Source organism: Vombatus ursinus, unplaced genomic scaffold (genome assembly GCF_900497805.2).
Source record: "Vombatus ursinus unplaced genomic scaffold, bare-nosed wombat genome assembly UNPS02014826.1, whole genome shotgun sequence".
Classification (NCBI taxonomy): domain Eukaryota; kingdom Metazoa; phylum Chordata; class Mammalia; order Diprotodontia; family Vombatidae; genus Vombatus; species Vombatus ursinus.
This window is the reverse complement of record NW_020954604.1, coordinates 13,223,934-13,249,837: the sequence shown is the minus strand read 5'-3', so window position 1 is coordinate 13,249,837 and position 25,904 is coordinate 13,223,934. Positions and strand designations below refer to the sequence as shown.

At 43.3% G+C, this 25,904-nt stretch overlaps 1 protein-coding gene across 1 annotated transcript; it reads right to left on the bottom strand.

Moving 5' to 3' along the window:
• Nucleotides 1-10,609: 10,609 nt before the first annotated feature.
• Nucleotides 10,610-20,386, bottom strand: PGC (progastricsin). Its single transcript, XM_027838432.1, has 9 exons — nt 20,325-20,386; nt 18,471-18,621; nt 17,533-17,650; nt 15,772-15,890; nt 15,037-15,236; nt 13,280-13,402; nt 12,585-12,732; nt 12,114-12,212; nt 10,610-10,918 (listed from the first exon to the last, which is right to left on the bottom strand). The coding sequence occupies exons 1-9, from the start codon at nt 20,384-20,386 to the stop codon at nt 10,763-10,765; spliced, it is 1,176 nt and encodes a 391-aa protein (XP_027694233.1). The 3' UTR covers nt 10,610-10,762.
• Nucleotides 20,387-25,904: the final 5,518 nt, after the last annotated feature.

Genomic DNA, 25,904 nt, shown 5'->3' with positions numbered 1-25,904 from the left:
ATATATATGTATAACATTTTGTTGTTTTACAATCCTTTCTGTTATGTCTGGCTCTTCATGACCCCATTTGGAATTTTCTTGGCAGAGATACTGGATTGGTTTGCCATTTCCTTCTGCAGCTCCTTTTCACAGATGAAGAACTGACACAAACAAAGTAAAGTGACTTGCCCAGGGTCACACAAGTAGCAAGTGACAGAGAACAGATTTGAACTCAGGTCTTCCTGATTCCACTCTAGTTGACACTCTACCTTCTGGGTCACTTAGTTACCTAGTTAGCACCTCGTAGTATACATATATATGTGTGTGTGTGTATATATATATATATATATGTATATGTTTGTATGTATGTATGTATGTATACACATTCACACACACACACACACCCATAAAATTAAGGAACCTTGCAGCTCCATTTGGGGCAGAATTCTTCCCTTCCACCAAAGCTTTATTTCTAAAAATCTTCCCTCTTTAAAGTCCCTAAAGGTTCACTCCTGTGATTTCATTGGTGTAGGGAACTCTGGTGTGGAAACACCCTCCACTCAGGCAGATCAGCAACTCACTAGAAATTAAAAGTCATACAGAATTGTTTTCTTTGCTACTGAGTGGGTTGTACAATCAGGGACCTCAGGGGCAGCTAGGTGGAACAGTGGATAGAGCACCCGACCCGCAAGTCAGCAGGACCTGAGTTCAAAACTGGCCTCAGACCAAACACTTGACACTTACTAGCTGTGTGACCTTGGGCAAGTCACTTAACCCTGATTGCCTCACTTAAAAAACAAAAAAGAATCAAGGACCTCAGAGGCAGCTGGTAGTGTAGTGAATAGAGCACCAGGCTGTAAATCAGGAAGGCTGAGTTCAAATCTGGACTCAGACACAAATTAGCTGAATGACTCTGGACAAGTCACTTAATATCTGTCAGCCTTAGTTTTCACATCTATCAAGTGGGACAAATAATAACACCTACCCTGGGAGGGGAGAGGTAAGGATCCAAAGAGATAACATCTGGGAAAAGCACTTAGCAAGTTGCCTGACATATGCTAAAGTGCTAATTCCTTCTCCCCCTTTTCTACTTCAGAGGCCATCTAGTTTAACCCTCTTACTTTACAGATGAAGAAACTGAGTCCCAGAAAGGCCAAATGACTTGCCCAGGGTGATCACATAATTTGTATGTGTAACAAGCAGGACTGGAACTTCAGTCTTCCTGCCTTCAAGGCTGGCCTTCATTCCACTACACCACACTGCCTCTAGCTAATGTAACTGAAAAGAATACAGAAATTTAAGATTTACAAAGCTCTTCTCTACAGTACATCTGTGATGTAGGCAGTACTGTGTTATCAAGAGATCACAGATTGTGATCTGGAAGGGTGCTCTGAGGCCATTATTTTATCCATATTATAGATGAGGAGACTGAGACTCTTGAGAGATTCAATAACTTTCAAATATTCCAAAGTTTGATAAGTTTCTGAGGGAGGAGTCAAACCCAGGTCTGCTGACCCTAGGCTAGTGCTGTCCTCCCCATGCTACACTGCCTCTAGTGATCAATACAGGCTTGTGAACTAGGTTCTCAAATCCTTCAAACTCAGAAGCCCCAATGAATACTGCTTGTCATCTTTTCCAACCATGATTTGTACTTCCAGGAATAAAAGGGGCCATTCCAATCCCCTGTGCCCCCTCAATAATATACTCTCCCAATGCCTCATCTCCTCATCCCCTAGCTGGACATTCTAGGATTCCTCAGTCAATTACCTTCAAAATGAGACCTGGTCTTTTTGGATTATGCCTAGTGTCCTCTGTGTCCCCAACACCAGTAATTTCCCCTAAGTTCAAGCCTTAGGAGACCAAGGGAGGAGCCTGGTGCCAGGAGCACCATCTTTTGTCCTGGTCATCTGTGGTCTGTTTAGCAAGAAATTCCATAACTCCATGTTTCCTATTGAATATCTCTTCAGAGTTTGCTATGCAGCACTACATCCTTATTGATCTCTCTGCAACATCTGTGGAGTATTTTGATAATGATCTCATCTCACTGGGTCTTGTTTCCTTCTCTGTCAAATGGAAGGGTTGAATTAGACAGCCTCTAACTTTCTTCCAGCTCTGACATGCTGTAGTTCTATGAAGCTCTAGTCTGCCTTGGTTTTGGCCATCCCTTCTCATGACTTTATCTGAGATCTTGGGGATCCTTCTGGAGACCACAGCCTTAGGAAGGGTAAATTTAGGGAGGACATTTGCTCCCTTATCTTCCATCCCCCTCCTCAACAGTAAGTCCCTGACAATCTCAGGCCAGTCATCTTGAAGGCAATAAAAGGAACTTTAATCCAAGGTTATACAGTTCTTCTAGTCTTGCCCACTTGCCTTGGTCTATTCCCACAGTCTGAAAATTCTGAAACATGGCAACTGGAATGTTCCCCCTCAACAATGATCTAAAAACATTGGATTGGTTCTGAAAAGCTAGAGTGCATGATGTGGAATGTGGGGTTGAACCAATTTAGGAATTTTGGTTACAATAGAAAGTAGGGTTTGATAAAGCAATCCAAGAAAAATTCCAGCTAAGTGTGAGGCTTTTTTTCTTCTTCTTATGAGGCTCAGGACAAAGGGTTTGGTCACTTGAATAAGAGAAAGAGCTTGTGTTCCATCAAGAGTTTTTACAGGCCCTATGTATTTTCATTCCCCATTTCCTAAGGCCAGCCCCATCTTCTATCCTCACTCAAAGGAGATACTGCTGGACAGTTCCCACCAGCATTACTCTCTCATGCAATCCTGGGCTAAGTCTGTCAATCAGGATAGACAAAGGAACATATTAAACTGGATAGTGGTGAAGAAATGATCCTTCCTGGGTACTTTGGGGAGAACTATATAAGGTTATTGCATACTGATTGTCTATGTACTAGAGGTCAGATGACCAGTATTCAAGTCTTCCACTGCGGGATCTCAGGAGAGTCACCTAAGACTTTGAGAGAGATAGACATCATGGTGGGAAAAGTACTTGGGGACAAAAGATTAATTCCTAGTTCTGAGCATTCTAGCTGCAGGCAAAAAAAAAAAAAAATCCTGGGACTTGTCATTGGCCCTGTGAATGAATGCTAAGGACCACTGGGTCTCCGTCCTACAGCTGAACTCTTCTATAAGGGTTGTTTTCCCCTAATTAAAATGAGAGTTCTTTGAGAACAAGGAGTATCTGCATTTTTCTCACAATATTTGCAATAGTCTTTTTTTTCTCAATTACATGCCAAGACAATTTTTAGCATTCATTTTTACAAGATCTTGAGTTCCAAATTTTTCTCCCACCCTCCCCTCCCCTGTTCCAAAAATGGTAGGCAATTTGATATAGTTTATACTTGTACTATCATGTAAAACATACCATATTAGCCATGGTTGTGACAGAAATCTGAATGTGGATAGCATTTCTTCTGTACTTGTCTTGAACCATTGTGTTGCTGACAACAGCTGAGTCATTCATAGCTGGTGATCACACAATGCTGCTGATATGATGTACAATGTGTTCCTGGTTCTGCTCATTTCACTCTGCAACAGTTTGTACAAATCTTTCCAGGTTTTTCTGAAATCTGCCTGTTCATCATTTCTTATTGCACAATAGCATTCCATTGCATTCCTATACCACAGCTTGTTCAGCCATTCCCCAATTGATGGTCATTCCCTCAGTTTCAGATATTTTGCACCATGAAAAGGGCTTCTTCCCTCTTTTTTATGATCTCTTTGGGACACAGACCTAGTAGCATTATTGCTGGATCAAAGGGTAAGCACAGTTTTGTAGCCTTTTGGACATAGTTCCAAATTGCTCTCCAGAATGGTTAGATCAGTTCACAACTCCACCAACAGTACATTAATGTCCCAATTTTCTTACATCCTCTACATCATTTATCATTTTCCTTTTCTGTCATATTAGCCAATCTAATATGTATGAGGTGGTACCTGAGTCATTTTAATTTGCATTTCTCTAATCGAGTGATTTAGAGCACTTCTTCATATGCTTCTAGATAGCTTTGATTTCTCCATCTGAAAACTGCCTGATTATATCCTTTGACCATTTATCAATTAGAGAAATGCTTGCATTCTTATAAATTTGGCTCCTTTTTCTATATATTTGAGAAATGAGGCCTTTATCAGAGACATTTGCTGTAAAGAGTGTTGCCCAGCTTTCTGCTTCCCTTCTTATCTTGGTTGCATTGGTTTGTTTGTACAAAAGCTTTTTTATTTAATAAAAAATATTATCTATTTTACTTTTCGTAATGCTCTCTATCTCTCTTGTGTTCCTGAATTCTTCCCCTCCCCATAGATCTGACAGGTAGACTATCCTTTGCTCTACTAATTTGCTTATGTCACCTTTAATGTGTAAATCATTCACCCATTTTGACTTTATCTTGGTATACAGTGTGAGATGTTGGTCTATACCCAGCTTGGGTCCTACTGTTTTTCAGTTTTCCAGGAAGTTTTTGCCAAATAAGTTCTTATCCCAAAAGTTGGGGTCTTTGGGTTTATCAAACAGTAGGTTACTATGGTTCTTGATTACTGTGTCTTATGTACCTAGTCTATTCCACTGATCTACCACTCTATTTCTTGGCCAATACCAGATAGTTTTGATGATTACTGCTTTATAATATAGTTTGACATCTGGTATTGCTAGGCCACATTCTTTTGCACTTTTTTCATTAATTCCCTTGATATTTTGACCTTTTTGTTCTTCCAGATGAATTTTGTTGTTATTTTTTCCAGCTCTATCAAATAATTTTTTGGTAGTTTGATTGGTATGGCACTGAATAAGCAAATTAGTTTAGGCAGAATTGTCATTTTTGTTATTTTAGTTTGGCCCACCAATGAACAATTGATATTTTTCCAACTGTTTAGATATGAATTTATTTGTGTGAAAAGTGTTTTGTAATTGTGTCCATATAGTTCCTGGGTTTGTCTTGGCAAATGGACTTCCAAGAATTTCATATTGTTTATGATTATTTTAAATGGAATTTCTTTTTCTATCTCTTGCTCCTGGACTTGTTGGTCTAATAAAGAAATGCTGATGACTTATGTAGATTTATCTTATATCCTGCAACTTTGCTGAAGTTGTTAATTATTTAAAGTAGTTTTTAGCTTATTCTCTAGGGTTCTCTAAGTATACCATCATATCATGTACAAAGAGTCAGAATTTTGTTTCTCGTTGCCTATTCTAATTCCTGCAATTCCTTTTTCTTCTCTTATTTCTTGTTATTATATATTATATATATTACATATATTACATATTATAATATGTAAATGTATTATATATTATTTGTTTAATTAAATATATTATTTATATTAATTATATATTATATATATATATATTTATTCTCTTATTGCTTATTTCTTCTCATATTCCTTATGGCTTATAGCCAATATTTCTAGTACTATATTGAATAATAGTGGTGATAATAGGCATCCTTACTTCACCCCTGATCTTATTGGGAAGGCTTCTAGCTTATCCACATTACTGATAATGCTTGCTGATGGTTTTAGATAGATTACTGCTTATCATTTTAATGAATGCTCCCTTTATTCTTATATTCTCTAGTATTTTTAATAGGAGTGGGTACTGTATTTTGTCAAAAGCCTTTTCCCCATCTGTTGAGATAGTCACATGCTTTCTGTTGCTTTTTTTTTTTTTACTGATATTGTTAATTATGTTGACAGTTTTCCAAATATTGAATCAACCCTGCATTCCTGGCATAATTCCCACCTAGTCATAGTGCAAAATCCTTGTGCTATATTGCTGTATTCACCTTATTAGTATTTTGTTGAAAATTTTTTAATCAAAATTCATTAGGGAAATTGGTCTATACTTTTATTTCTCTATTTTAGCTCTCTGGGTTTGGTATCAGTACCGTATTTGTGTCATAAAAGGAGTTTGGTAGGACTCAGTATTTGCATTTTATTTATATTCTCAGCACAGTATTTGGCACACAGTAAGCACCTAAGAAATAGTTTTCCATTCAAGTGCATCCCATGGCCAGGGTTTGTTTTTGCCTTTCTTGGTATGCCCTGAACTTAATACAGTACTTGGAATATAGGAGGAGTTTAACAAATGCTTGTGGACTTAATTTGGCTTTTCCTTTTAAAAATACCTTTCACTGATGCTATTTGTCTTTACTTTATAGTCTTCTCTGATGGGAAGAAACCCTCCTCTCCATCCAGATGTAACTGCCTCTTCTGACAAAGAAAAATAATGAAGAAAGAGCACCTGATTCATGGAAAATCTCTGACCTGAGGAGGAAGCGGTATTTCCCTATCTTCTAATTGAACTTAGCACAGTTCCTGGAAGCCTGGAGACACTGAATAGATGCCTATTAACTTGACTCTACTTGAGCTCTCTGTCATCTTCATTTTTTCTTTCTATTTAGCAGTGTGGCTTCCTTTTGATGATGTTTTCATTTGCAGATTGATCATTGTGAATAGTAGTTTATTTCACTGTATGAGGTAAAACAAATCTTTGTATATTTTTTCTTAATGCTCTCATTCTTTATTTGTTGCTGATCAATAAATAATATTCCATCACATTCATAGCCTTTACTTTTGGAGCCATTCCCAACTTGATGGGCACCTAACTTTGATTTCCAGTTCCTTCCTTCCACAAATTGTATTACTATGAATATTTTAGTATTTATATGGCGCTATTATTTCTGTCTTTGACCTCAGTAGTGGGGTAGCAGGATCAAAGGTATGGAAACTCTATCATTTTTCTCTGATGATTCCAAATTGATATCCAGAAAGGTTGAACCCATTCACAGCTCTACTTACCAGCAGGGAGTTATTGTACCTGCCTTCCAACAGTCCCTCCACCATTTATTATTCCTATTTTCATCATCTTTGCCATTTTTCAGAGAATGTTACGAGACCTCAAGGTTATTTTAATTTGTAATTCTATTGTCATTGGTGATTTGGAAAACCCAGTAAACTCTTTGGAAAACTCATTCTTAGCTTGGGCCTGCAAAATGAATATTTGTGTTCTCTTCTGAAGACATAAATACCTATGTATGGTGGATATAATGCTTATCTTCTGGTACATTAAGAATTGTCATGTGAAAGATGGATTAAATTTGTTCTGGTTGCCCTGGATAGTATTCCTGGCATGCCTAACAGAATCATGAGCCTATGAGTACAAGTTGTAAGGCAGTAAATTTTGACTCTAAGGCAGAGCTTCCTCATTTTGGAACTATCCAACAGAATCAACAGAGAGTGGGGGAATGGGGTGCGTTGGCTGGGGCATCAGGAGGTACTGAGGTAACTGTCACTAGGAGTCTTCTGGCAGACACTTGATAACCACTTTGGAGAATTGTTGTAGAGGGGATTACTAATTTGGGTAGGGGGTTGGACCAGATAACCTTTGAGGACCCTTACAACTGTGTCTATGATTCCAGTGCAAACATGGTAGAGACTGGCTCCAGGAAAAGCAGAGAAAGAAGAGAAAATTCCCAAGAGCTAGCTGGGTCTCAGCTGCCTTTGTCTCAATCACAGAGCAAACCAACACATCAGCAAAAGTAGGCCCAAGTAGAATTAAGTTTGGGGTCCTTTTCCTTTCGTGGAACTAGGTGACTGAATCCTAAAACTGACAGTTACAGATACACAGAGTAGTTACAGGGAACAGCTTTGTCCACCCTGGGAGATAAGATGGACCCAGATAAGGTGTTCCTTCATTTCTGGAGGTCTGAATCCAGTCACCCAGAGCATTTCCATCCCCATGTAGCTCTACCTCTCCCAGATTATACTAGATAGCTCCCTGCTTCCACCCTGTCTTGTCTCTGCTCCAAGCTGAGCTTCCCCCATTTACTCAGATTCCTCAGATCTCAGGCCAAGTTACATCAAGTCTCTGGGCAGCAGGTTTCTCCTGACCATCCACCAACTCTAGGACTCTCCTTCCTCTTTAATTCCTTCTTCTCCTCTTTCCATGCTGGAGTCCATATGTTTTAATTTGTTTTGTCCAATAACACTAATACTAGCAGAGAAATTCCCTAATATGGAGACAAACATGCTGATAAGCCTGTCTCTGGTAGTGTCTATTAGGGTATTTAGAAATATGTCTATGGGAATATATTTATAGGAGTCAATTACTCCCATACTCCTATTGGCAGACTGAAGGAGGTGATAGGTTCAGTATGCTCAGCTCTCATTACTCATTACTCATTACTCATTACTCATTACTCTCATCTGGAGTCCTGTGCTCAGTTTTGGGAGGAAAGAAATTGACAAACCCTTCCTTTGGCTGCTGGAAAATGTATTGGAAACCCTAATTTGGCATTGGTTGCCATGTTTGTTCTCTGATAGCACTTGCAGAGGCTGTCATGGATCCAGCACTGGCAGGACAATCTGATTGCTCAGACAACTGGGATGAAAGTGAGAGCCTATGGGAAAATGAAGCTGAAGGCCAGAGTCAGAGATTTAGGTTTATAGGGAACTGTCTTCTGACAGCAGTAGTGGAGAGTGCTTCCCTCTGTTATGGACCTAAGCAGAACACATCTTTGGGATGCCAAAAGAAATGAATGGCATTCAGAGTGAAAGCAGGAGTTTAAACATGCTTTGAAAAGGGGGCATATGGGGCATTCCAAGAGGACTAGCACCTGTGGTGGGAGGGCTTGCTGAGCCCTATCCATCTTTGGTGTCCACCTTTCATCCAGCTCTCACCTGTGGCTCCAAGAAACTGTGGCATGAGCAGCAACCACACCCTGGTAAACCATCTTGGCAGACAGGCTAAACCAGGTTGAGGGTAACTGATAGGCTGGCCTCCAACCTGTGGGTGAGTTAGGGGGATGTCTACCCCAAGCATGTGAAGATTTCCTCCAGCTGAACGGGCAGGTGAGAACAATTTATACCAATGGCCATGAAGGTGGCTGAAGCAGGCATGGTGTAGCACTTAGAGCTTGGCCAAAGTCATCCACTGCCTCCTGGGGATCACCAGTCATCTTGACTTTTGTCCTGCCACTGACTCAGGAAGAGAGTGAAGCTGAAAACTTTGGGCAACTCTGCCTCACTTAAATTCAATTCACCAACTAGTCAAAATCACATCTGGGATGTCATTGGTCCTCTTAGGAAAAGAAGGACCAACAACAGCAACAACAAGCAGTTTAAAATATGTGATTAATGTTTTCAACCATGTTATTTAGCTGTTTGGGATACAATTGCTCATTCCTTGGCTTTCAAATCTAAGATTACAGCAGTCCCGTCAAAAAGTTCAGGGACAATGCTTCTTTTATTACTATGATACCCAGTTCTTTTTCACTGTGAGTTCTTGACCTGGGGTCTGAGAATTATTTTTAAATTGGGTGAATTTATTTCAATGTAATTGGCTTCCTTGGTAACACTATGGATTTTATTTTATGCATTTAAAATCAGTAGTCTGAAAAGAGGTCCATAGGTTTCAGCAGACTGTCTGAGGATATGAGGTTGGTAGTTAAGAATAAAGTTGCATTTTCAATATCTAAAAAAGAAAGAAATTTCCCTGGAATTTTGTTCTGGGGTCAGAGTATAATTATCCAAAAAAGAGAAACTGATACACTTGAGTACAAGTCCTTAAGACAGAATTCGGTTCATATGAGCCCAAAGCCTTGAGGGGCCCTGGGAAATTAATATTTTTTATAACAATGCCTGATTGTCATCCCTGTTATGATCCTTAGACTAAGAGTTGTATGGTAGAGGGGGCAGAACCATCCAATAGGAGCTGGGGAGAAGTAAGAAGACAGAGATCTGATTCCTAGCCTTGGGGAGCTCCTGGCCAAATAGGGTAGATGTAGTCACAGTCCTTGTCCATGGGGAACTTCCAGTTGTATAGATAGTCTCTGCCCTTGGGAATCTTCCAGGAAAATAAGGGAGACATAGTCTCTATACTAGGGATGGGAGGGACTTGGATTGTTTAAAAAGGGTAGACACATTCTAAGATGGATGAGAGGAGGCAGAGATAAGATTGTGGGAAGATGAGTTGGTTGGGGGATCAAGCTTGGCTGATGGAGCAGAGTACCCAGTGGAAATATATAGAAATGAGGAGGCAGTGTGGTGTACAGACAATATGGGGCATGGGAGTAACCAATACAAGAACAGTTTGCAGAGACTCAGTGCCTGACACACAGAGTAGGTGGTGAATAAATTCTTGTTCATTGATTGGTTGATAGACATTCCAGAACAAACACTTTGGGCTTACTAAAAGAGTACAGCATGGTAGGTAGATGGAGCTGTTCAGGATTAAGCAATCCCAATTTGACACTTCGTATTAAAACCAAATTCTACAACAGAATCGACCCAACACCGACCCAACTCCTGAAGCTTCCTATCCTTCCCCAACACCCCAGCTCCTCCAACCCCACAAAGAGCATTTGGAAGTGAGAATGGTCCACTGATCAGGAATTACCTTCCCTCCCATCCCACCTCAGGCTTCATATAATATTTTCTTTGAAGCTTCTCTAATAAATTTATCATGTGGTTATCAATGTTGGTATTTCTATCTCTCCACAAGACTGTAAGCTCAGCAACACTTGGAATCAAGACATATCTAATCTCCAGAGGTACTAGCACCAACACCGAGTACACGGTTTCCCATGCAGTAAAGGCTTGACAGACATTGAATGAAAGAACAAATGAATGAAGGGTTAGAATGATTTTTATTTGTAAATTCCCAGGTCACACAAGGAAGATTCAAAATCCATCAGGAGTGACAGAAAGGGAGGAAGGAAGAGAAGAAAAGTTGAGGACAATCCCAAGAGCCAGGGAGATGACAATAGGCTGGAAGAAGAGCTTAGGCTAGGCTGGCAAAGCCCACCCTGTTGTTGCCAAGGTCGAAGACAGAGTAGTAGTTCCTGAGGAAAACATCCCCAAGAATCCAGAAAGGCTGGCCACTCTGGGAAGTCAGGTAAGTGGCCATGATCCCCACCTCACAATAGGTGCTGTCAGCCTGGAGGGGAGAAGAAAAGATGAGTTCATTATCCCATGAAGACCAACTTCCTCTAGGAAGCTGGCCTTGACTCTCTGGAAGTAGGACTCATTGAGCAGGAGATATTTGCCTTAGGCTTCAGCTTCTTTCTCTGGGCAGAAAAAGTTCTACATCTTCTCTAGAAAACCTTCAGTGGCCACCCCATCTCATAAGGACCTGTCCCTCCCCTGGATTAATCTAGCCACTAAGGAGAGGGGAGGGAGGGGCAGGGAATGAACACCCATTGCTTGGTAACACTGTTCTTTCTCTTTGTTTAACCGCTTTTTCACTTATATTGGAAAATCCAAAGGAGTCAACACTATGTTTCCTATATCTCCATAGCCCCCAAAACACACACACACACACACACACACACACATACACGCATACACTCTGTGCCAACACCATGCTGAGCACATAATTTAATGTTTGTTATTGACTGATTGATTGGCACATCCCATGAACCACATTGAATTTCTTAGCACAGTGCCTGGCACATGGCAAGCATTTGACAGATGCTCTACTTATCATATATCTAGCTATCCATCTATCTATCTCCCTATTTGTCTACTTATCTACCTTTCCTCTGCCCATACAGTCCTCCAAGAGAATTCCAAAATGGGGTACAGGAGCCAAGTCAGGGAAGTTCCCTGAGGAAGGAGCAACCCAGTTACTAGAGAGGGCTAAGTACTACTGACCTCTAACCATCTCTCTCTGATCTTGGCCCCAAGTCTATGAGCTGCACAATGGAAAAGGCTGCCCTATGAGACAATGACCTCCTCATTCCTGAGAGTATTCAAGATGATGTTGATGACTACTTCATGGAGATGTTGTAACAGAGATGACTCTTTTGTGTGAGGGTTGGACCGGATTATCACCGATGCCCCTTCCAGTACTGAGAATCTGATTCTATCACATTACATCTTGGAAGAGCTAAGTAATAGGGGTGTATCTCTTTCCCCCAGTGCCCCAAACCTGTGCTCTTTCGTCCTTCTCATCCCAAGAAACCTGGAGGGCAAGGAGCAAGGTATTTCTGAGGGTGTGATCTGGGCCCTCCTCTATCCTACAATCCAACTTTTCACCTCCCTCCTCTCTCCTTTACCCTGCCTGCTCACAGGTACCACCCCTGATAAGGCACCCCTGATAATGCCTAGGTGGGGGAATGAAGGGGACTCACCTGAAGGACATAGGCAGAGGGAGGAAGGGGGAAGTTAACATCATTAATGTTGAAGGTGAGGGTAGGCAGGCTGTCGATATTGCTGCAACTGACCAAATACTAGAGGAGAGAAACACAGGAAGAAAGATATATATATGGGGGCAGGTACTTAAGAGTTCCACCCTTTCAGAGGCTTCCTGGCCCATTTTCTACCTCCACTCTCTCCATATCAGTCCTGCCCCAAAGCACTAATCAAACCATACCCCAACCAAGGGACTCCTAGCTCTGAATGTTGTCCTTATGAATGGAGACAGGGGTCAGAGCTGCAGGGTTCTTTAAGGGAGCCAATAAAGATGGTGGCAACTTGTATATATTAAGCACTTTAAGGTTTACAGAATGCTTTCCACTCTGCAACCAGTGAAATATGGAATCCAAATATAATTATCCCCATTGTGTAGATGAGGAAACTGAGGCTTAGAGAGGATCCCTTACAGCTCCATTTTCATCCTCCTCAGCTCCGATGTACTGCATCAGCTCAGAGAAGATCGACTGGGGAGCAGTGAGGAGTGAAGTTCCAGTGTCCACAATAGCTTGGCAACCATCAGAGCACCAGCCAGTAGACTCGCCCCCAATGGAGAACCTAAAAGAAGACAGCCCCTGATGTGAGATACGTCTTGGTCATGTGCTTTCCCTCCCCTTGCCTGCATTCAAGGTTCTCTCTCCCATATCAGCCTCAATTTGCCTTTTGCTGAGGAAATACCACTCCTCTCATTTCAGAGAAAACCCAGCTTGAGGAATTCCCAGCCTGGGTCATCTTGGTGGTCCCCAATCCAAAACATCTGAATCTACTGGGCTTCCTCCCTCCTCCTTGAGCCAGGATTGGGGACATTGGAAGTGTTCTGACTTCAGTGCCCTTCCCTGATTGAGGACATTGGTCCCACACTTCTATTCTCTTCATTCAACTTTCTCATTTACGGACCAATCATAGAGTTGGTCCCCCATCCTTTCTTTGTAACTTCTATTTTGTATAAAGTCTCAAGATATCAACCCATGGGAGCCTTTATTTTTCTCCCTAGACTTTGGATCTCTCCCATTTAAGCCCCTGTTTTTCCACCTTGAAGGAATAATCTTCATTCATGTATCCATACTGAGTCCACCTTCCCCTCTCCTCACCACACCTCACATACCCATTAATGGCAATCTGCCAGTAAGCTTCCTCACTGACAGGGGCCCAGGAGATGTCTCCAGTGTACAGGCTGCTGTCCACTCCTCCAAAAGTGAGTTCACCACCATTGTCAGAATTCTCATCCCTGAGGACATAGAGGAAATAACAGCTTTGGGGAGGAGACAGGGACAGGCAAGGAAGAAAAGGTCTTTCTCTTTCCCTACTTCCTCCCACAACTGTTCTTATTCAGCCCACAGGCCCTCATTATGCATCAGCAATCCCTCCTCCACTGCTCTACTTCCCACATGAAAGAGGAACAGGCCAGCCAAGGTCACTCCCAGCAACCAAGGTCAAGTAGTCAGTGAGCTTTGGACTTGAGACCTGTGGCTGAGACCATCCTAGGGCAGTAGGAAGATACATTTCCTAGGCCTCTGAATCTTTGGAGGAGCAGCTTGGCAAAGTGGATAGAAAGGTGGTCTCCTAGGGCCAGGAAGACTGGAATTCTAGTCCCATCTGTGACTGAAGTGGTTGTGTGAAGGTTAAGTAAGTCACTTAACTTCCAGGCAATTCCCAAAGTTGCACTGGAACAGCAAGGTGGCGCTACAGTGCTGGGATAGAGTGCTGGGCTTAGAGTCAGGAAGACTCATCTTCCTGAGTTCAAATCCAGCCTCAGTCACTTACCAGCTGTGTACCCTTGGGTGAGTCACTTCACCCAATTTGTCTCAGTTTCTTCATCTATAAAATGAACTGGAGAAGGAAATGGCAACCCACTGAAGAATCTTTGGGGGGAAAACCCCAAATGGAGTCACAAAGAGTCAGACATGATTGAACAATGAAAAAAATAGCTTTCATTGGTAGAAAAAGTTCCTCCCTGGGAACTCCCTATACCAGTAAAATCACAGGTCCCATCTCTTTTCCTATATAGTGGCTTCATCTGTAAAGGAAGGTTACATTAGACAGCCTCCAAGATCCTTTCCAGTCCTAAACTGATGATAAAGACAATGGTCTCTATAGTTTCTCCTGGCTCTATATCCCCCAGAGTCTGTGAATATAGACTGGGAAAAGGGGAAGAATTTTGATTGCAAACCTCTGCCTGGCCTTCCAGAGATTCCACAACCTGGCCTCAACATCCCTATCCAACTCATATCCCACTGTTCCCCAACAGGCACCACAATTTTCCAGCCAGGTCAGTCTCCTCACTGTCCTCCTCACTTGCCCATATGCTTATCAAGTTGATCCAGAAACTACTCCCTCTCCATCAGCTAATCCCCAGTAAGCTTCTTGAGGGCAGGGACTACCTTTTAGCTTCCCTACATCCACTCCCCTCCCTGAGTCATCCCCATCCCCATATCATTTTCATGACAAGTGTTCAACAAATACCAATGAATTCACCAATTTCCCTACTAGGAGGGGAATAAAACGGAAAGAGCCACAGAGCAGAGGTTCTTTACCTTTTGTGTGTGTGTGTATGTGTGTGTGTGTGTGTGTGTGTGTGAGAGAGACAGACCTCTTTGGATGTCTGGTGAAGCCTGTGACCCCTTTCACAGAATCAAGTTTTTAAGTGCATAGAATACATAAGATTACAAAGGAAACTGACTATATTGAAACACTTATATGTGCTTGTGTGTGTATGTATGTATGTATGTATGTATGTATATATTCATAAAGCCCAGGTTGAGAAACCCTGTCTTAGAGAATTTCACCTGTTGGGACTAGGATTAGGTATAGGGTCAGGAGGTGGCTAAGGGAACAGAGGAAAAAGTAAACTAAGTCACCTACCCACTAAGGTAGAAGGCAAAGACAGGCTCATTGAGCAGGTTCTCCTGCAGGAAGCCCTGCATGACAGTGGTGGCCTCACCAGCACTGATGGCAGGATAGGCCAGGCCCAGGATCCCATCAAAGTTGGCATACACAAAGCTGCTGCCAGGTTCAGTCTCGCTCAGGCCAAACTCCTGGTTGGTGATGGAGATGCCCTGGATCTGTGGGGATGGGGGAGAAGTCCATCAGGAAGGGTTGGCTCAGGAGAAGGTCATGGGGAGAACAGTTTTTCCCCAGGCCTACAGATGAGCTTAGTCTCCCCCACTTAGTGAGGCAAGTGAGGAGAGGGTCATGACCCACTCAGACTCTGTTCTGATGCAGCTTGTGGTGGGGAGGGGTTAGAGAAGGAAGGAAACCTTGAGGGTCTTGGGGCCTTTTCTGCGGGATGGCAGCATGATACATAGCTTGATCATCCTCCCCACATGCCTCATGTTCCTTAAAGCTAATGAAGCCAGACTAAGCTCATGGCAGAAGGAAGAGGAGGAAGAACCAGGGAGGCAGAGCTTCCTCTCATCTCTGGCCAATCTCTCAACAAACTTGAGGAGAACCTTAGGGTTCAGCTTCCTGCCTCTGGCAGCTGCACTCCCACATGTCCCTGCTTCCAGATTTCCAAGCCCCATAACTGGAGCAGAACCCCCTGCCCCAGGTGTCCAATCATGAACTCCCCTTTACCACATTCCCCCCATAACCACTCACTGTCACAGTGTCATAGCCAAACACTCCAGTAAGGCTCCCTGTTCCATACTGAATAGAGAAGGTCTGTCCATCGCTGGAGTAGCTGGAAGACTTAGTGGGGTTGAACTGGGGATGAGTGGCTGCTCAGACAAAAAGAGGGTGTCAGTAGATGCCAATAAGTCCTGATCTCATCACCTCATTTCCCATTTCTTCGGTATTGTAATGCAATGGAAAGAGCATTCTTGGAGTCAGAAGATCTGGGTTCAAGTCTCATCTGTGATATTCATTAGCCACATGACTCTGGCAAAGTCCAATAACCTTTTAAGGTTATCAGTTTCCTCATTTGCAAAATGGGGATAATAATAGCTGTACTTTCTGTTTTATGTACTGCTGTAAGTCTGTTAGCAGTTAAAGCATGATATCCCATGGCTCATTATTACTATTTCCATTGTCTCTGGAATCACCTACTCTCACCTTCAGCCCTCAGACTGGGACGGTGAAGGGCTGACCTGCTGGAGGGCAGAGGTGAGTCCCTCAGGGTTTGGGGTTTAAAGAAGACTACCACAGATTTTTCCCTTTCATGTCTGCTCTTTCCCAAGTGGAATTCTCATGTTTTAGCCTTGAAGAGTACCCTTTCTTCTCTTTTCCATTTCACCTCTAAGGTCTCCACCAGCTCTAACTCTCAGGATGCAAGTCCTGGCCATTGTTCATGACCCAGTTCAAGGGCTGATTCTCTAATGAAGTCTTACCTGACCAGTCCTGGTCCATGGGGAGCTCCCCCAACCCCAAACTCCTCCAGTACTTACTGATGGTACTGTCCAATCTGACACACAATGACATTCTGTCTTTGGGGGAGAGGAGGTTCACACCAGTGATTCTGTGGGTGTGTCACCCCCACAGTGTGGAAATTGCCTGAAACTTACAGTCTTATAATTGCAGCACTTGGCACTGTGCCTAGCACACACTAGGTACTTCATGCATCCTAGCTGACCTACTGATTGAGAATCTTAAAGAGTTTCCTTGGGGCAGTAATGTCGACTTGCCGGTGATAACAAAGTCAGAATGGACCAGAAGCAGGATTTGAATCCAGGTTTCNTGACCTACTGATTGAGAATCTTAAAGAGTTTCCTTGGGGCAGTAATGTCGACTTGCCGGTGGTAACAAAGTCAGAATGGACCAGAAGCAGGATTTGAATCCAGGTTTTCCAAGATCCACACAGAAGGCTTAGGGACTGGGGTGAGCTAAGCTTTGGAACTGGGGTGATCTAAGGTTGATCCCCAACCACCTCCCCTGGTGGAGGGGCAATAGCTTCCCACTAGTAATCTCTATCCTTCCTCAGCTGCCATCTTGCCTGACCACATCTTCCATTTCCTCTGAACTGGTTTTTCTCCACCTTCCTATTTCTGCCCAGTAACCAGATCTACAATGATTCAAAACCAAGGATATTGACTAGAGCTGGAGCAGGTCTATGCATGTCCTGTCCATCTAGGAAGATTGCAGAGCCAGGACCAAGTCTTATACTTCCCTTGCATCCCACCTCCTCCACAAGTACAGAGTAGGTGCATCATAAAAATATGTAGGTTGGAGTGGCATAGGATGAGATAAAAGTGATTCTTCTCAGCTTTGCTTTGGGTATGTTATGGGACCCTGAAAAAATTGCTAGTTCATTCTGATACTCAAGTCCACCCAGTAGTCCCTCCTTGCTGCCTTGGAAGTAGGTGGCATATTTTCTGCAATTGAACCCTTTTCCCTCCCTTCCCTCCCACCACCTGGGGTACTCACTGCAGGCCTCGCTCTGGCAATAGATAGAGTTCACCCACAGGTTGGAGGAACCAGTGTCAAAGAGGACCAGGAAGTTCTGGGCTGGAGTCCCGATGCTGATCTCCCCATAGTAGGACATCTAGGGAGGAAGGTTGGGTCATCACACTGCAGAGTCCTATCCTGTGCCTGACACATGGTCATTGCTTAAGAAATGCTAATTGACCTATGCACTCAGATCATGCCCTGACTATCTGAAGTCTAGCAGCACCTAGCAAATCTGGGCTGTAGGCACAATTGCATTCTACCCTTTAAACATGCTTTCTTCTTCAGTACCCAGCCGTAGAGACACAGAAATTCCCAGATGGAAGGGACTTCAGATTTCATTTAATCCAAGCAATACCTGAAAGGTGCTTTCTGTAAAGTACCTGACATATGGTGATCTAGGCTTGGCTTGAAGAACTCTGGGGAGGGGAAAACTGATAGACTCAGGAGTCATTTTGAGATAGTTCAAATGACAAGTTGAATTTTTTTTAACCTAAGTCTATGACTTTGCATTTATTTCTTTTCAGCTTCATCATATTCAATGGGACCAAATGCTAGCCTACCAAGATCTCTGTGGCTCCTGATACTGTCATCCACCCTGTTCCTTAGCTATTCCCATCTATCTTTGGGTCACCTACCAATGCAACAACATGGCAGGGCCCATCTTGAGTCTCACCATGGTCACCCCCCCCATTAAAATGGAAGGATCCTCCAGGCAAGGACTTTGTCCCTTTCTGTCAAAGTGGGAGTTTCCTGAGGGTGGAGAGCATATCTCCTTTTTGTTGTAATCCAGGACCCTTCCCCTGGGAGATGCTCATCATAGCTGACTGGCACACTCTGAGCTGTGGATCCCAAGGGTCCCAGAAGAGCAGGGAGTCAGCCTTCAAGCTGAAGAGAGAGAGAAGATGCTCACTCACATCCATGTAATTGTCCAGGGGCTCATAGCCAGCAGCAAACCGGTTGAAGTACTTGGTGGCAGGGTCTCGTTTGTGATCCTTCAAGAAGTCATGCAGCACACCTGTCTCCTTCATCACCTGCTTCATGGACTTGAACCTCTTCAGAGGCACCCTGGGAGGGGGCAGTAGGAGGTGCTACTAGTGCAAATGTCCCAGAACTCACTCCTCCCTGACTCAACCAAGTGACTTGATTACTGTTTTGCTATGATTTGGATAAATGAGAGTTCTTTGCTATTCTCTGTGGGTGTTCATTGTGGAACTGGTATTTGATGAGAAAGGAGTCAAGTCTTGGATATAGAGCTTGGCTTCCCCTTCTACTCAAAATGACAAAGTGATCAGAAGTTACATGGAACCCAGTTATAACTCTTAGACTCAAAGTATTTAAGGGAGCAGATGGGTATAATTCTAGTCCAGAGAGTAACCTCCAGCCCCAACCTCCTGCTTCCCCTCCTGGCAGAAATGAGTCTCCCTTGGAGAAGGGTGGGAGGAGAAGAAGCTAGAGATTTCTAATCTGCCTCTCTTAGAGCCCCACACAATGACAGGTCCTCAAAACATGTGTGTCCCTCTCTACACATGGGACTCAGCACCACTCATTCCCTACAACCATAACATTTACCTCCCAGGGTGGTTGTGAGGATCAAAAGAGATAATATTTGTAAAGCACTTAGCATAGTGCCTTGTACATAGCAGGTGTTTAATAAATGCTTGTTTCCTTCCACCATCATATCCCTCACTCCCCATAGATTATAAGTTTCTTCAGGAACTATTCATTTAAAAAAAAATCTTGTGCCTCCCTTATACACAGTAAATGCTTAGTGAATGCTTGTTGGTTTTAATTGAATTGTCACAGACATTGAAAATTCTGGGTTGGAGGGTGAGGATGGCAAGGATGAGCCTCGAGGCATTGAGTCAATCCTTTACTATGGCCATTTCCCCCATAGCCCCAATATGTGGGATCCTTCTTTGCCTTTCAGAAGTCTTGGTTCTACAGACTTACTTGATGATCACACAATGACTTACCTTTTCTGGTCCTGGTCCCTCTTTCCTAACATCGTAGGCTCATAGACCTGAAGCTGCTAGGGACTTCAGAAGTCCTCTAGCTCAACTTCCTCGTTTTGTCCATCAGGAAACTAAAATCCAGACAGCTTAAGGGACTTGCCCAAAGTCACCTGGGATGTAAGTGACCGATCCAGGATCTGAATCTAGGAGTTCTGACTGCAAAGTCAAGGCTTTTATGCCTTTCCCAAAATGTCTTGAGTCTCATCTAACTCATTTTATAGCCAAGGGAACAGATAGATGACTCAATGCACAGAGAGGAAAACATGGAGTTAGGAAGACCTGAATTCAAATCCTACTTCTGATGTTTGTTAGCTATGGGACATTGGGTAAGTAATTCAAGTTCTCTGTTCTTCAGTTTTCCTAATGTGTTAAATGGGAATAATATTAATAACACTTACTTCCCAGGGTTGGTGTATGAATCAATTGAATGGAATATGGAGGAAGGGAGGAAAGGAATAAGCATTTATATGGTGCATACTATGTGCCTGACACTGTGCTAAACACTTCACAAATAAATAAGCATTTTGAGAAACTTTGGGCAATATACATATACTAACCATTATTATTATAAGGAAACTGAGGCCTAAGGAGGTTAATTGATTTGCACATTATACTACAGGTAATAAGTAACAGAGCTAGCATTCCAGCCCAGTTATTCTGACTCCCAGTTCAGGGCTCTTCCCAGGGCATTGTACTTCCTTCTCCCTTCTCTCTCCTGTTTTCTCCAAACACTGCCCCCCCAAACTCAGGACTTACTTGATTACCTTGTCTGCCTCTGAAAAATGGAGGCAGACAAGGGCAAGAAGTAGCAACTTCATCATGATTGGTTTCTTCTTCAAGCAGCTCCCACAGATACCACCTCCTGAGGTCCTCTCTGAGCTGAAGAGAACCACTGGGGACTCTCATATATATACATCCAGAGTAGGCTATCTCCCCTCCTCTCCATTTCCCACTGCCAGCCTCAGTAAACAGAATAATCAGTTGGCATAAATGGCAGGTCAGCAGCCGGCAGGGTCTTAGCTTCTTATCCAGAACTTGGTTGCTTAATCTGCTGTTAAGTACCCAGAGCATCTTGGTCCCAAACAAATAGAGCCAATGCTAACATGATAACTAAGTACAAATTAGATGTGGGACCCCCTCCCCTTCCCTCATGGTCAAGGGTATCACCCTTAGCTTGGGATGGGATGGAATTAAGTGGTAATGATATTGCTCTCTAGCTTACAAGGAAGAACTGTGGAAAGAAAAGATTAGGAAGGACTTTCCTTGAGGAAATAAGATTGAAAGGTAATCATTTAGAAGAAAGAGTCCTTGAGACCCTCTCTCTGTAAGGAAAAGTCACTCTGGGCTAGGGGAGAGACCCACTTACACATAGATTGAGGGATTGGTGGGATGCCCTCAGGATCCAAGCTGGGGGTGGTGGGTCTCTGCTTCTCCTATATACCAGACACCAAGGCCAGTGGGCTAGAGCCATGGAGACAGACCTTGAGGAAGACTAATTCTATTGTAGAATCATTAAATCAAACAGGGATGATGACTGTAAGGTTCGCAAGGGGAGGAACCACGAGGGAAAGAATATTAGAATTCATTTAGAGAATGCATTTTGTCCAACCCCTTCCTTTGCTAAAGGAAGAAATGGAATACTCTAAGGGGTTGAGTTTCTTCTGCCTTCCATCCTCTTCTTTCTCATTCTTTATGAGCCCATCTACAGTATTCCATTGCTTCCACTGTCATTCACTTAAATTTAACAAGAATTTCTAGAGTCAAGCACTTTGCTATGGGCTAGAGATATGAAGAAAAAAGTCAAACAGTGTCTGCCCTCAAGGAATTTACATTCTTCCCAGGTTGTGGTTAAGGCCAGCAACAAAGATCTGTGATTTCAGTGGCAAAGGTAGTTTCCACATCAGCACAAATAGTTACCACTGCATAAATCCCAAAGATAGGTTGCTATGGCCAGAAAACCTCATCACCCAATGGCATATATTCTGGTGATGAGTTCTTCTGCACTTAAATAGAGCTGGTTCTATAACAATGAGACTAAATGTCCATAACTGGATCTGGACTTCCTAGCTTGATAGAATCATGCTAGAGCTTGGGTTTCCCTGGCAAAGCCTTTGAGAAATCAGTCATCTCCTCACAATGTTTATATGCTGGAAAGGAAATTTAGTGAAGGTTTTTATATATACTCATTTTAATAATGACATGCAAAGCAGAATTATGGAGGATAATCTATAGTACATGTACATTTGTTTAGACAGCAAAGGTAAAGAACTTGTACCTCATCTGTACCAAAGATACCAAGATAACTGTCTTCTAAGAAGTCACCCCTGCTATGTTAAATGGGACCTAAATTAGACCCTCTACTCTTTCTCTGCTCTCTTGGGATTTTATCAGCTCCCAAAGGCTTAATGATCAACCCTATGCAGATGATTCCCAGATCTATATATCCAGCCCTAACCTTGCTCCTGAGTTTCAGTCCCACATCACTAACTCCCTGTTGCACATTGTTAACTGGATGTCCCCAAAACACCTCATATCAATATGACCCAAAAAGAACTCATTCTCTTTCCTCTCAAACTCACCCCTCTCCCTAACTTTCCTGTTTTGGTCATGGACCCCATCATCCTTCTAAGTCTCAAAGGTTCTCAGTCAACTTTATCCTTAATGCCTCACTCTCACATAGCCAATCAGGGGGTAAAGTTTTTCATTTCTCCTTTCCCAGAATCACTGGAATCAGCCTCCTTGTCTCTGCTCACAAAGCCACCACCTTAGTGTCATCATCTCTTGCCTAGATTATTGCAACCACTTCCTAATTGATCCCTCTGCCTCACTTCTCTTCATCTCTCCATTCCATCCTCCTCAGCTGTTAGAGTTATTTTCCTTAAGGTTCAAATCTATGTCATTCTCTCATTCAGTAAACTCCAGTGTTTTCCCAGTACAATGCTTTAAAAAAAAAAAAAAAACAACTCATGTTTTCCCATTACCTCTAAGATAAAATATAAACCCTTTTCTTTGGCTCTTAGAGTCCTTCCCAATCTAATCAATCTTTCTAGCCTCATGGTACATCACTCTCCTTCCCACTTAAGGCAATCCAGTCAAACTGTTCTTCTCTCTGTCCCTTACACAAGACATTCCATCTCCTGTTTACTTGCTTCATGTGTAAAATGCTATCCCTATTCACCTCTATCTTGTCAAATCTTGCTTTTCCCTCAAGACGCAGCTTAAGCACCATTTTCTTCTACATGACGCTTTTCCTAATTCCTCCAGCTGCGATTGCTCTCTCTCCCTAACTACCTGGTATCTAACTCTACTGTTGTTGCTGTTCAGTCATGTCTGACACTCAGTGACCCCTGGACCATAGCAGGCCAGGCCCTTTCTAACCTGGGGGACTCATCTTCCAATGTCATATCTTTTAGCATTTTAACACTGTCTCTGGGGTTTTCTTGGCAAAGATACTGGAGTGGTTTTCTATTTCCTTCTCCAGTGGATCATTTTTTGTCACATCTCTCCACTATGACCTGTCTGTCTTGCTCATAGTTTCATTGAGCTATTATGCAAGCCCCTATGCCACAACAGGGCAATTGTCCAGGAGCAGTATCTAATTACTTTGTATTTATTTGAACTTATTCCTATTTTTTTTGGTGAGGCAATTGGGGTTAAATGACTTGCCCAGGGTCACATAGCTAGTAAGTGTTACATTTCTGAGGCCAGATTTGAACTCAGGTCCTCCTGACTCCAGGGCCAGTGCTCTATCCACTGTGCCGCCTAGCTGCCCCTTATCCCTATATTTCTAAATCCCTGTAGTGGCAGGGTTAGAGATCCATGGGCCATTCAATGGGCAAGAGAACAAAGACAGTGTGAGAAGGAAGAGGAATGAAAGATGAGGTTACTAGGGACATAGAGTGGAGTTTTAGGGAGTTTTAGCCGGAGGTTCAATGCAGACATATGGAGGGAATGGAGGGTTTCACTTTGCCACGATTAAGGCCTCCCCAGAGAGGCTGTGTATCAGAGAGAAAGAGAGGGGCACTAAAAAGAAATCCTGGTAGAATCTCATTTACCTGAACACCTAGTACAGCTACGTCCCCAGCAAAGCCCAGGATCCATCTCTGGAGGGTTGTGGCAGGCACAGGGGCAGGGGCAGGGAAGCTAATCAGGTGACCTCTGGATAAGGGAGTAAGAACAGGGAACAGGAATCCATTGAAAAGCCCCAAACTAAATACTGATAATGAGTTCTGAGCTCACCCTTCACCCCTCCTCACTCCCCCAAGCACGAGGCCTTTGATTAGGCTCTCAGCAGGAAGTCGTTATCTATAGCAGTGTGGGACAACACTCAGCCAGCTGTACCCCCAGCTCCTGAGAACAACAAGATCTCACTCCAGAGCTCAAGCCTGGCAGGTACCACAGCAGCTGCGGGGGAGCAGGGGCCACACGGGAGCCTGGAGGAGGGTGGTCATATCCACGGTTCACTTGTTCTTAGGGTGGCTCCTGACCCCTCATGCTGGCCTTTGGGCCAGCGAAGTGAGGCAGCCTTACCTATAGAAGGCTGGCATCAACTTCATTAGAATGCCTGCTGAGAGAGGGTCTAGGAAAGGGGAAACTGAGGTCTGTAAAGATGACTTAGCTTTCTGGTCCAGACTGGGTTGGGATATTGGAGAAGCCCTGGGCCTCTTCTCAGTCCCTCCAATCCCCTTCCTCTGATTGAGAGGTGAGAGAATCATTCATGGAAGACAAACCAAGGAGAATAGAAGTCTCAGTGATTCTCTGGGTAGAAGATCTCATTTGGGCATTTCCAAAGTGGGATTCTTCCCCTTTTCTTGTATCTTGGATTCCTTTTGTAGTCTAGTGAAGCCTATGGAGCCCTTCTCAGAATAATGTTTTTAAATGCATAAAATACATGGGAGAAGCTTCGTGGTACAGTGGGTAGAGCATGGACCCTGGAGTTAGGACCTGAGTTCAAATCCAGCCTCAGACACCTAACACTTACTAGCTGTATGACTCTGGGCAAGTCACTTAACCTCAATTGCCTCTACAAAAAAAATAAAATAAAATACATAGGATTTCAAATGGAAATCAATTCTGTTGAAATATAGTTCTCAAAATAAAATAAACAAGTTCACAGAACCTAACTTTAAAAAAATCAATTCAGAGCTAGAAGGAAACTTAGTCTAACAACCTCATTTTATAGAGGAAGAAACTGAGACCCACAGGAAGGGAAATGACTTGCCCAAGGTCACACAGCTAGTTATTAACAGAATTGAACTGCAGAGAGTTCAGAAAGTGAGAAGAAAGGAAGTGAAGATATAGATTCTCAACTAGTTTAGCCATGGAAGGGAAAGATATAGGATGATAGCTGATTGGGGTGGATGGGTCAAGTGAGGGCTATTTTTACTGAAAAGGCAGAAAAGAAAGGCCTCCTTACTCCAAATATAGTGCTTTTCTCACTAGATCACTCTGCTTCTCACTATATCACACTTGGGTATCAGGGAACCCCCAGCCCCATCTGACAGAATTGTGGCCCTATTGCCCTCCAGGCCAAGCCTTGCCCCTCCCTCCCATTGGTGGATCTTTACTCTCAGTTCCACACTGATGAGCTACAGTCTGCTTATCCCTCCTCCTGCCTCCCCAGGAGGGGATCTCACAGCTCTGCTGATTGAGGACAGGGGCAGGGTCACCCCTGCATCCCCATCTCCTGATTTCTCTCTCCCACCACAGATGTACTTCCTGGGCTCTCCTGAGCCCTCACCCCAGAGACCATAGGGTAGAAGAACCAGGATATGATGAGACAAGGGTCTTGGGCTCAGGTCACACACATCTGCAGGACAAGCAGGGGTGAAAGGCCTGAGGGGCCCCACAGCGAAAGTAACAAGTTGGAGTTTCAGAAAGAGAACAGCTCCAGTGTGGTAGGGGAGAAGGGTACTGTTTCAGGGTTGTAGGTTACAGTTCAGGGTCCATGCTAAGCCCAAGAGCCCAACTGGTACATCAACAGGATCATGAAACTCATGAAACTCCAACTCTCCAAGATCCTCCATCACCTCATACCAAGGCCCTCATTACCTCACAGCCAGGCTGCTATGGGTCTGCCTCCTTCCAAACCAACCCTACACACCTCTGCCAGATTAAGCTTCCCAGACCTTGTCAAGAATGTCTGATGACTCTCTGTTTTTCTTAGCACTTTAAACTCAAACTCTATTACCTGGCTTTCAAGTCCCCCTTGAATCCGGCCCCAATAGTACCTACCCAACCTTGTCTCTCTACCACTCACACAACACACACACACACCCTGATTGTTCTATTTTCCAAGAATTTCCACCTCAGAAATCAGTAAACTCTCCAAGTCAT

Excerpts from the sequence above, each read along its gene's own strand:
- PGC (XM_027838432.1), bottom strand. The coding sequence starts at position 20,386 with ATGAAGTTGCTACTTCTTGCCCTTGTCTGCCTCCATTTTTCAGAGGCA. Across the intron at positions 13,403-15,036 it reads TTTGCCTTCTACCTTAGTGG|GGATGAGAATTCTGACAATG; the intron begins GTAGGTGACTTA and ends CTATGTCCTCAG. Across the intron at positions 12,213-12,584 it reads AGGAGGATGAAAATGGAGCT|TATTTGGTCAGTTGCAGCAA; the intron begins GTAAGGGATCCT and ends TCTCTCCTCTAG.